Source organism: Panthera pardus, unplaced genomic scaffold (assembly GCF_024362965.1).
Source record: "Panthera pardus isolate Hobbes unplaced genomic scaffold, ASM2436296v1 HiC_scaffold_25, whole genome shotgun sequence".
NCBI classification, from domain to species: Eukaryota; Metazoa; Chordata; class Mammalia; order Carnivora; family Felidae; genus Panthera; species Panthera pardus.
Window position 1 is genome coordinate 11,704,128 of NW_026526821.1, and position 12,228 is coordinate 11,716,355.

Sequence of the window (12,228 nt, forward strand, 5' to 3'; positions counted from 1 at the left end):
CCCTCTCTATTTCCAAACTGAGGACCTCCCTGGTGGTTTGCAGAGGGAGGGTGGGGACCCAGGATTTGACCTTGCTGGGGTTAGCAGAAGAGAGTCTGTCCAATCCATATAGGTTGATTCCATTTGGGCAAATGCATCAGTTAGAAATAGATTCAGCTACCAGAAACAGGAAGTCAAAATGACAGAGACCTCCATAAGGTGTGTGTGTGTGTGTGTGTGTGTGTGTATTCACACACACACACACACACACACACACACATGCCAGAGAAAGGCGGGCAAACACTGGTGTGGTGTGGCTATTGCACTACCATCGAGAGCCCAAGTGCCTCTTCTCTCCCAGGTTTATCACCCTCAGAATGTGGCTTCCAGGCTGCCATGTTCGCCACATGGTTCAAGATGGCCCCTGAAGCTCCAGCCATCATAGCTGAGTTCCGGGCAGAAAGCAGGAAGAAGGTGGAAGAGGGGGGCTGCAAAAGAAGGAGGCAAAAGGAAATGTACCTCATAACTGAATCAGCCCCCTCTAAAGAGTTTTCCTGGAAACCTCACCTACGATTTCTACTTATATTTGTTAGTCATCTCTAGCTGCAAGAGAATCTGGGAAATGTAGTCTCTTCGTAGGGCGCTTGCCCCCCACAATAGAGGGCCCTATTGCTAAGGAAGAAGGAGGGGAGTGAATATCAAATAGATGATGTTAGCTACAATGAAGAGAAAATGCACATGAAGTGAAAATTCTGGAAGGAAAGAACAATTACCACATACAGAGCTCTCTCTCCAATCACCCTACATGAATTTACCCGGCAAATCTTTACAAAACACCACAAAGAACTTTATTATCGTATTACAGATGGGGGAACTGAGGGACACCACGATGCAGCCACTTGCCCCAAATCACACGGCCAGGAAATGGGGGGTCCAGAACTAGAATGCAGGTAAATTCCAGCACCAGAGCTCTTACCCCACCAAAATGGGAACGCTGTTAACGATGATGATGACGGCTAATACTTACCATGTGCTGGCATGGCCCTAAATATGTTGCATGAATTAACTCATTTAATCCTCACAAAAACCTTATGGGACAAGCATTATTAGTTTTCCGTTTTATGAACACAGAAACCGAGGCGCAGAGAGGTAAAGGGACTTGCCCGAGGCCACACAGCAAGTGTCAACGGGGTTTGTTTCTGGGTAATGGAACTATAGGTGCTTTTTATTTCCTTCTTCTATTGATGCTCTGCAATCTTCAACCTCGCCACCAGGCTCGTGCGTTGCTTGGGAAATCAAATAAAAAAGAAAACATCTCTCCTGGGGCCCAGCCTCCTGCCTACCCCCTGACACCCCAACACGCCCACCCTGGAGGCCTCAGGGCAGCCTGGCCCCACTTGTCTCTCCAGCCTGGCCCTTCTCCCTCCCTCGTGCCCTCTCCTCTGCAGTCACGGCTTCCCAAGGAACTCTCCCCCTCTTGGCTCCCGGCCTCCGCTCCTCCGGTACCCCCCTCCTGGCAGGCCCTTCCCCTCATTCCTGCCTGGTGAACAGCTCCCTGTGGCCCCAGGCCCTGGGTCAGAGGCTTCTCACCCACGAGGTCTCCTGGGCACAGGCAGGCGGCCTCCCTGTGCCCTCTACCTACTGCACTTTGCCTCCTCCTGAGGCTGAGGGCCCTGTTCCTTCCCATCAACAAACTTGTCAAGGGCCTTCCAGGTGCCAGGCCCTGCCAGGGACACCCACTCATTCATCCTCAAAACAGCCTCCCTCAGCCTCACCCTAGCCTCCACAAAGGCTCTGCACAAAGGACCCTGCCACCCCTCTGCTCTCCTCTCCCCATGCCACCCCTGGCGGCCTCTATACTAGCCATCTCAGTTCCTCACTCTTTCCCTAGCACACAGAGCTTTGTCCTGCCTCAGGGCCTTTGTACGTGCTGCTACTTCTGCCTGGAATGCTGTCTAAACACTCCTCCTCCTGTCACCCTCTACCACTTCCCCCTTCATTTTCTTCAAGGTCTTCAGCATAATCTGAAATTAGCTTGCAGTTTTCCAGCTGTTCAGTCGCCCATTTCCCGTGCCTCAATGTCACTTCTGGGAGCCCAGAGACCATCCAGGGCCCACGGTAGCTGCTCACTTGATCCTGATTGAATATGCAAATGTACACCCAGGCCCAAAGAGACTAAGCATCTTGCCCAAAGTCATCCAGCAAGTAAGGGACAAAGCTCAGAGCATTTTTATTTTTTGGCCGGAGCATTCTACCCCTCAAGGGCTAGAAAATCAAGGTTTGCCCATCTGTACCCGCCCCCCCTCCCCCACCAGTAGACAGTGACAAGCAGACAAGACACCCAAACTTGGGGCTCAGGCAGATACGGATTTTAATACCCATTCTCCTTTCTGAACAAGTAATGCCCTCTCTCAAAGCCTCAGGTCCCCACTTTGTCAAATGGGACTCCTACCTCTTGGTCTCAGAGGACCAGGAGGGACTCAAACTCTAACAGGTAGGGACCCCGGAAGCTCCAGTCTCCCTAGCCCCACCCCCACCCACCCCCAGCCTCCTTCACGCACCTGCCTGCACATGCCCAATAAGAGGCTGAAAACCTCCAAGGAGGCACAGACAGACAGGCGGCTGGGGCTGCTGGGACTCCATCCGGGCTCACCCAGCAGGTCCGCCAGACCGGGAAAAGCTGGGGGAAGGGGAGCAGGACAGGAAAACCGAGCAAATAGGAAATCTGGGGTATGGGCAGAGGCAGGTAGAGAAGGCTTCCCAGGTTCAAATGGAAGGCATGAATTCAAATCTCACACAAGTCACTCATCAGCCGTTGGGCCAGTGACTTCGCCTCTCTGTGCCTCGGTTTCCCCAACTGGGGAAGGGGGATGATACATGGCACTCAAGTCATTGGGTCACTGTGAGGATAAAGGGCACGTGAAAAAAAAACGATGGCACCCAGCACAGCACATGTGCCCCATAAACCAAGGCCCTTCCCCTCACACCTCACCTGGCTCAGGTGTCTGCTCGGATGCTGCCTCCTAGGAGAGGCTTTCCTAGACCTCTCAGCCCCTCCCTGCCCCACTTTCCTTCCTTCAGAGCCCTTGTCCCCACCTGTCATTATCTTGCTCTAGTTACGGGAACTTAGTGTCTGCCTCTCCCCATAAATTGTCACTGCCAGCTTGGTCACCACACGTCCCCAGCACACAGCATAGGGCCTGGCACACAGCAGGTGCTCAATAAATGCTTGCCGAAGAAATGAGAAAAGTAACTGGACAAATAAATGTCTCAGGCACACGGACAAAACAGTCCCAGGGAGGCCTAGATGGGACCCTGGGGGAGAAGGACACATTCTTTAGGTGTTTCCATGGGGAAGCGTCCCTTCTCTTTCCTACCCCAACTCCCACCATTCTTAGCTGTGCCACCTCGGATAGGCCTCTTCCCCTCTCTGAGCCTGTCTGCTTGGCGGGAAAATGCCCATAACCAAAGCCGCGGCCTCAAAGAGGCTGATCCCCGGTGGTGTCTCCCGCCTTCACCCTGGACACCCACTTTTCTCCTTGGTGAAATCACCAGGCCGTGAGACAGCTGCCCAAGATTATGAGGTAGGACTGTGTTTTGTCAACTCTCCTGTCCTGAGCAAACACTGGGGTTCCCAGCTGGCCTCAGTGGTCAGCCCCATTAAATGGGTCTGTGGTTAACATGACCGGCCTCCTCGGGCAGACAGAGGGATCCTTGCTGGTCCATAGGAGCCCGGGCCTTGGAGTGGTGCTTTACACATTGTAATCCCTGAACTCACACCCGCTGTTACTGTACCTCAAGACTCCTCTCTGGCCTCCTGGGTGCCACACACACCCCCCACCAGTGCCCCCTCCCCCAACCTACTCTGTTTCCTGACTTGCGGATGGCCTCCTCCCTCCTCCCTGCAAGCCTTTAGCCTTCCTAGCCTAGATCCACGGGGTGAGTGTCCCCCCACCTAAGAAGTCTCCCGGTCTTTTGGGCACAGGTCTGTCCACAGTGCTCCCACACCAGGCCACCCAGGCCACCAGCAGAGCCCTCAACCCGTTAACTTTTCCCCAACCTTCTTCAGGGGCAGTCAGATGGGCTCGGGGTCAAACCCCCTTTCTTTCGCTTCCAAATTGTGAAACTGTGTGCAAGTCACTTAATTCCAGCATGTGGGGTACCTGAACTTGGGACTGGGCAAGGAGTCATCCAGGCAGGGCCCAGCATTGGGGGCAGGCGCTGGGATTACAAAACAGGCTCTTGACCCCAGGCTTTTCTGCAGAGACTTGAGGGTCAAAACCTAACTTTGGAACTGGCTTCGCCCCGTTCCACCTTAAGCACTAACCCCACTTCTGTGGGCCTCAGTTTACTTTTATAAAATGGGCATAACAGCTTCCATGGAGTGCTCATGTAGATTAAATCCGGATGGGAGTATGTAAAGGTCTGTGCTCAGTGCTGGCTCCAAGACGGCGCTCAGGAAAGGGGAGCTTGGGGGGATCACTGTGTGGCTAAGCTGCTCCCCTCTCACCTCCTCTGGGTGAGCAGCGGCCACCAGCCAACTCTCAGTGACAAAGAGGAGAGCAGGGATTGGGAAAATTCCTTCTTAAATCGTGACCTCCTCACCCACAGAAGGACTGAGCCACCTCCTTCCCTGGAGTCCAGCCCCCAGCCTTCACCCTTTAGCGGATAAATCTCAAAGGCAGCTGAACCAATGTGCTGTTGCTGGTACCTGACTGACTGCGAGGCTCCAGGGTCCCAACCAGCCATCTACCCACCCAGGACACCCAGGACAGGGAGACCTGCTAGGGGGTGGGGGGTGGGGCGAACTGATGGAGGCCCGGGACCAAAGTGAGATTATCTGTGCCCAGTGCCCCATACGGCCCTACTGCCAAAAACAGAAGAGGCCGGGATGGGGTAGCCTGCCTTGACCCTCAGCTCCATGATGGTGGGAGCTGCTTGCCTCTGTCCCCCATCCCCAGGGTTCCCAGTGAGAAAGCACATCCAGGCCCCCAGAGGAAAAGGGAGGGGAAAAAGCATTTCCTCTTCTAAAACCGCCATACCAGCAGCTGCTCCCAGGCTGCCCCAGGCCCTTGGCAAACTAATCTATGAAGCTCCATTCTACCCCACCACTGAATTCCTAGCAGACGGGGTCCCCAAACCACTTTCTTACCCATAGGGATGAGACAAGAGGCTGCCCCACGGCTCTAAAAACAGGCTTTGTAGCAGTACCCACCTGTGCAAAGGTTGTTGGGAGGTTTACATGACGTGGGTCAGGTCCAGGATTTACTGGACACCCGACCCCTGGCAGGCATTCGCCACACTCTCGCTGTGCTGAAGACTGGCTGCCAAATGCCAGGAACCTCCCAGCAAAAAATAATAACGAGAGCAAACGCTTATATAACACCTCCTGCGTGCCAGGCACTGCGGGACGCTGAATGTGAATCCACACCAACCCCTCCGTGTCCAGCCTCTGCTCTCAGGAACGCTGTCCAGGGCTGGAAGGGCCATGGGGGTGCAGTGCAGAGGGGTGGGAGGATGGCAGGGGGCAGGGAAGCAGAAGCCTTGCCAGGGGTCCCTTAGGTCTCTGGAAATCAGGGACGGCGGTCCCAGGTTCAAACCGGGCGAGGCCACCGCGAGCAAGCAGGTGAAGCGGGGCCGTGGCGTCCACAGCTGGGCAGAGAACAAGCGGTAGACCCCCCCACCCCGAGGAAGGGGAATGGAAACGTGGGAACCCTTCCCCCACCTTCCTCCACCTGGCCCAGCTTCTCCCCTCCGGCTGGCCAGGGACACACAAACACAAGCTCGCCCACACACCCAGGCTCCTCTTAAAATAAATATATACACACGCAAAGTATTTTTTAAACAGCCCGCCCATCTACACTTAGCGAAAGAATCTGCCCCAACTTGGGCTTAGCAGGACCAAGATCTGTACCCCCCTCCTCCTATGTAATCTGGCCTGCTGGCCTGATGCCCCAAACACTGTGCAGAGGTCACAGACCTGCAGGGCCTCTAAACCCAAGCCTGGCACTCAGGACCAGCCAGAGGCCCTAGCCGTCTCCCCAAGGAGGGTTCCCAGTCACCCCTCCCCAGCACCCAGGGGCGCTGAGTCACCCTGAAAGCCTGACCCAGCACTCTGCCTCCCCCACCATCTCCAAGCACAGACCCTGAAGGTTGTAGCAGAGGAGGAAAAAAAAAAAAAAAACAAACAGCTGTAACACCCCCACCCAACCACCATAGAAGCCAAAAATAACAGCAGCCCCCCAACACACAAGCCCCCACACCAGGAAAGCAAATATAATATCATATACACCAAAAATAAAGAAAAAATCAAAAGCCAACTACTGCCCCCAAAAGGCTTTTAACCATTCTCCAAAAAAAAAAAAAAGTTTATTAAAAGTGTTCTTAATGCTTGAAACGGAAAAGATTCCCAAATATACAGACTCCTCTTTTCTCATAGAAATAGATTATTTTTTATAATACAAAAAAAAAAAAAAAAAAAAAAGACCAAAAAACAACAACAACAACACAACATCAACAACCCCGTAGGAACATCTTTAAGCGATTACTCAGGGCCCGGCTGACAGTTACACGTGGGTTGCGTCAGTCCCGTGTACACACGCGTTCAGCCATGTTTAAACCGATTGCATCAACTTCGAAACCGGCCCGCCCGCCGGCGCCTGGAGAGGAGGCAGAGGGAGAGGCAGAGAGTTTATCATTCATCTGTACACATAGACATTTCTTCTTTAAATAACACCACGGGCGGGCGCCCCATCTGCATGTGCGGTTGGTTTGGACAAAAATATATATATATAATAAAATATTAAAATTACCGACGAGCTCCCCGCGCTGCCAAGTGCCCCAGTGCCAAAGTTTTGCCGGCGCCACCAGGGGCGGGGGCGGGAGCGCGGGCGCTTCCCGGAGTCTCGGCGGCCGCGGCGCGCCCAGCAGCGCGGAGGCCGGCCGGCAGGGGGCCGCGCGCGGGGGCCGCGCTAGCAGTGGCCGGAGGAGGCGAGCAGAGGCTCGGGCAGCTGCTTGAACAAGTTCCGCAGGGTGCTGAGCTCGCGCGACAGCTGTTCCACCTTCTTCTGAAGCCGCTCGTTCTCGGCCGTGAGCTCCAGGACCTTGTGCTGCGTCTCCAGGTTGCGCATCTTGGCCTTGTCGCGGCTCTTGCGCACCGCGATGTTGTTGCGCTCGCGCCGGATCTTGTACTCGTCGCTGTGCTTGTCCACGGTCTTCTTGGCCTTGCTCTTGACCTGCGAGGGCGCCGGCGCCGCCCCCGCATAGCAGGCGGCCGGGGGCGCCTTGGCGTCGGCGGGGCTCGGCGTGCCGGGCGGGCTGGACGAAGAGGACGTGGACAGGCTCCCGCTGCTGCCGCTCGGCACCGCCTGGTAGCCGAGGTAGGCGCGCAGCGCGTACGGGAAGCCAGCCGCCATGCCTGCGGTACCTCCGCCCGGCGCTCCGGCCTCCTCCTTCCGCTTGCAGTCCGCGGGCTCGAAGCCCGGCTCCGCCTTGAGCTCGGCGGGCTGCGGTGGCGGCGGCGGGGGCGGCGGGTGCAGGGGCGCGAAGCAGCCGGGGTGCAGCGCGCCCTTGGCGGCCCCCAGGCGCCCCAGGCTCACGTAGCCGTACTCGGACGCCTTCTTGCAGTTCTTGCCCCCGTAGTCGTCGGAGAAGAGGTCGGAGAGGAAGTCGTGGTGCTGCCCGGAGGAGGCGGGCGCGGGGGCGGGCGCGGGCGGAGCCGCCTCGAAGGTGTCCGTGGCTGTGGCCGGCGCCGGGGCCTGCGGCGCGCCCAGCGGCTCCAGGTACGGACTGAAGTCGATGGCGCGCTCGTGGTCGCCGATGCTACCCAGCTCGCCGGCGGGGGGGCGCGGCCCGGGTCTGGCCGCGGGGGGCGCCGCGGGGGCCGCCTTGCCGCCGTACGCAGCAGCCAAGCAGTCCGCCTCGTAGTAGAAGTTGGCCACTTCCATGGATTTAAAGGCAGGCGGCGGCGGCAGGGGCAGACATGCTGGGTCCCAGGCCACCAGGCGTTGCATGAACGCGGGTGCCCGGGGAGGGGGCCTGGGGCTGCCCGCTCCGGCCGGCCCGCAGGTGGCGCGGCCTCCCGGCTCCGAACTGTCGCCGCTGTGTCGCTGCTGCTGCTGCTGCTGCCGCCGCCGCCGGGGTGGCCGCTACTAGTGCGGGGGCTGGCAGCTGGACCCTCGCGTGGGTCCTGTTCCCGGTCCCGTGCGCGGCTCTGACTCGCTAAAGTTTCTCCTGAGCCCGGTTATTTATAAGGCGGCCCATGGCAACGGCTGCGTCACGCTGGCAGCCGCCCCGGCCCCTCCCGCCGCCGCCGGGACGCGGTGTAGCTGCCCGAGACCCCCGGGAGGGCGCCGGCGGGGCACGACGGCCAGACCCAAGACCAGGAGTGCGCCCTCCGGGGTCCACCGGATCGGTGGGGGGGCGGCCTTACGCCCCCTGCCCACCCCCACCCGGAGGCCCCGGGATTGGGAGCGAGAAGGGGAGGCGCGACCCCGCCCCCGGACCGCCCCCTCCGGGCTGGAGGCTGTACTGGAAGCGGGGGGGGGGGGGGGGGGGGGAATCCGGGGAGGGGGCAACGCGCTCGCCTTCCCCCACCCAAAACACGGCCGCCGCCCGCCCCCTGCTGGAAGAGGCGGTGGCTTCAGGATCCGCGGCGCCCAGCCGGAACGCCTCAGAGGGGGCGCTCCCCAGGCCGGATCCTGGAGACCCCAACCCCCGGCTCTGGCTCCTGAGGAGGTGACCCATCTCCACCTCGGGTGCGGCCCCGCCCTAAACTTGCCCCCATCCATGGCTCTTGGAAGGAGGGGATTCCACGCTGGTGGAGACAAGCCTCCTAAAGCCACCTCCAATACAAGGACCCTGGTCGGGGGAATGAGGGTCAGTTCTGCGGAGCACTCCACTGGGGCCTCTGCCGCGGTGGCCGCGCCCCTCCCCTAGCCCCGCCCACTGGACCTGCCGCCCCGTTAGAAGGCACCTGGGTCTTCTCTGGCCCCACCTGACCCTGACATGGGCCCAGGGAAGTGGAAGGGGGCAGGGGTGCTAGACTCTAACACACTTATGTGACCTTGGGCAAGTCACTTCACTTCAAGCTCCATCCATGAAGGTGTCGTTACAGTTATTATTATTAGTTGTATTGCTGTCTCCACCAGTCTCCCAAACCTAAGGCTTACTTTCGAAGTCCACTCTGGGAGGCGCATGAGAAATAAGCCGCCCCCCTCCCAGGGTGCAAAGAAGGCAGAGGGGCCGGCATAGGACACCCAAGGTCACATGGCCTCATGTCCCCCACTAGTCTCAAAAATTTTGTCAGGGTGCCCTAAGACCTCTTTGCCAACCTGAGGCCAAAAAACATATTTCTGAGGCTGGGGGAGGTGGTTGGGGACGGAGGAGGTGTCAGGCCAAACCCCACGGGGAGCCACGGAGAGGGAAGGGACTTCCCCTATTGTCACCAAGTCCCTACTTTGTATTGAGGGTGGGCCTGGACCCGGGGTTCATTTTTCTCACCCTGGCATGAGGACGCTTTTGCTACTCCTGGTACACAGATGGGAAAACAGGCCGTGGCCCATCCTGGATTTGAACAGTGGGCGGAGTGGGCTCAAGGGGCCCCTTGCCCTCTCCAGCCCCATTCCTAGGCCACTTGGGCGGCTCCTTGGGCTTACCCCTCTGCCACTCCTGGCCCAGGCCGCTCGGGCCACAGCTCCCAGCTTGCCTGGGGATAACCCCCGGCCCACTGACCCCAGCCCTGGCCCTGGCGGGGAAGGCAGGCGTTGCTCAACCTTCAGTGTTATCTGCTGAGCTGGGGTGACCTCCGCCCCAGAGAGCTGCAGAAATGACATCTCCAAGTGCCCTTGGGGGATGGGGGGCAGGGAAGAACAGGATGAAACACTGACCGGGCCTGCTGGCTTTCTGGGCCTTCCCAGCAGCCTCTGGGCCAGGGAGGGATCGAGGCCCCAGGGCCACTCAGTCAGGCCTTCCAAGCTGCAAAGTGGGATGCTCACACCACCTCCAAGAGGCCCTCCTGGCCCTGCCTGCTAGTGAATTGCCTTCCCAGCCTATCACCAGCTACCATTAACTACCCTCGGTGTCTAGTCCACCTCAGTCTCCCCTCTCCCCAGAAGACTGCCCACTCCATGAGGGCTGGCCCTTGAATACTGGAACTCCTGAGCCCAGCGTGATCAAAATCTACCAGTGGTGAATGCATTTGCCCTTCCCACTGGACCAAGAACACTGTTCCCCTAGCTCTGCCCAAGTCAATTCCTCAGGGCTCAGCCCAAAGGTTACCTCCAAGAAGTCCTCCCTAACCTCCCCATCAAAAGTCCCAAGCCCCCAGTCACTTCTTTTGCATCCCCCATATTCTCATTATAGTCAAAATGATCTCTTCTATGCAGCTGGGTTTCTGTCCCCACTGCCCCCTCCCCATGTCATCCCAACCAGGGTAGGGAATTGTGTTTCATTCACTGCTGGGCCCCCAGTGCCTAGAACAGTGCCTGACACACAGAAGATGCTCAATGAATGGAGGAAGCTGAGAAAGTGAGGTCACCCATTAGCTGGGCTATGTAACCTTAGGCAAGATGGCTTCCCTCTCTGAGCCTCAGCTCATCTCTGAGCCCACTTAGTTGCAGTGGGACCCGGGGTGGGGGTGGGGGGGGGGTGGTCTGAAGCTAATTAGAGGATTTCCTATGTGTCTTCGAGCCAATTTTGCACTCTCTCTGGACCACATTTATAGCTCTCTGCATGTAATAACTCATTTAATCCTGTTGATAATTTGTAGGAAGCAGATCCTTTTATTATCATCTTCAGTTTGCAAATGAGGAAACTGAGGCCAGGGTCACATCTAAGGGGTGGGAAGGACTAAAGTCTTTCCAGGCTCACCTTCCCCCTTGGGTTCGTCATAAATCGTGACAGGTCTGGTGATGTGAACGCCACTTTCCGAATGGGAAAACTGAGACCCAGAGAAGGGTGCCTTTTGCTTCCTGTGCTTCCCTGCCCCAGATTCCCCACTCCCGTCTGACGGCGAAACGAGTGGCAGTGTCCATCCCAGAGCCACTTCAGGTGTGTGCATGGAGGCTGCATGCTCGGGTGACGTGAGTCCTTGTTTTTACAAGCCTCATTGCTCAACAGGCCCTGCTGGCTGCTGCAGGGACTCTCAGCCTTCCCTCCAAGGAAGGGCTGATGGGCACAGAACTACTATGGCCCAGAGGCCAGGAGCACACACAGTGGCACTGTGGCAGGGAGAGCCCAGGAGCCAGGTTCCGGCCAACGCCACCCACACTACCCTTTCTCCAGTTTACCGGCCCACCTAGATGTTTGCAGAAACCTGGGGTGGGGAAGGGTCTCAAACTGGCAGCAAAGAGCCAAAGGCAACCCACAGATGCGTTCAGTTTGACCCCCCGGCGTTCTGGCTTCGTTTGTTTGCTTCTTTTAATGACTCTATTGCCAACATTTAGAAACCAGGAGACCTCACATCAAAATTCCAATTTCCAGCTTCTCTTTTAAAACCAGAATCTGTGGGCTGGGCCTCTGTGTGGCTGCAAGTGTTGGGCAGGAGCCAGGCGGGGGCCGTGGAGGAACAGGATCTTTCCTCCCCGGGTACACACCCTCCTCTGCCCCCAAACTGCTTTCGAAATCCCTTCCCCCAGCCTGCAGCTTTTCCTCAGCCCCATTTTCAGGAGGAGAAAACCGAGGCAACTCACCCAAAGGGAGTCCCAGGCTCGCCCCTTTGAGAGAGCACGAAGGCAGGTGTGTGCAGAGGGTAGAGATCAGCCAGCAGGCAGAAACATAAGGCTGAAAGAGGGACCATCAGAGATGGTCCATGGAGCCGGTCTCTGGTGGATCTGGAGTGGGGGCCTGGGGGGGGGGGGGGCTCAGGTTCCTGTTCTGTGCCCTCCTGGCCATGACACGGGTGTGTCCTCTCAGCCCCAGTCCCAGGCCTGCACCATGGGGTAATAATATCCCCCCTGTCCTGGGCGTGCTGGGCCAGCAGCTCCCCCTCCTACTAGCCCACCATGACACATGAGAGTGCATCAGCCCTCCCCCGGCCCCCCAGAGGGCCTGACCCTGGTAAGCCACGGAAACTTCACACGCGGTGATCCCCACCCACACCACAGTGAACTGGTAAAACAGCCAAACTTAAAAGCCAGATTCCGGATTCCCGCGTCCGAGATTTTCTCCACTATGCCTCCTCTTGGAAGCTTCATTTTCCCCATCTCCCAAGTGGGACCCAAGTTAGATCCCTGAAGACTTCAAAGCCAA

General features: G+C 57.8%; 1 protein-coding gene and 1 long non-coding RNA gene across 2 annotated transcripts in view; both read right to left on the reverse strand.

Annotated features, from left to right (window-relative positions):
* Positions 1-12,228, reverse strand: part of LOC128773454 (uncharacterized) — an 83,910-nt gene that overhangs the window by 49,135 nt on the left and 22,547 nt on the right. The gene's annotated exons all lie outside the window — the stretch shown is intronic.
* CEBPB (CCAAT enhancer binding protein beta) lies at positions 6,439-8,391 on the reverse strand. Its single transcript, XM_019458158.2, has one exon. It carries the CDS (start codon positions 7,989-7,991, stop codon positions 6,951-6,953), a length of 1,041 nt encoding a protein of 346 aa, XP_019313703.2. The 5' UTR covers positions 7,992-8,391; the 3' UTR covers positions 6,439-6,950.

Bases quoted from the DNA above. Each gene is read 5' to 3' on its own strand.
- CEBPB (XM_019458158.2), bottom strand. From the start codon at position 7,991: ATGCAACGCCTGGTGGCCTGGGACCCAGCATGTCTGCCCCTGCCGCCG.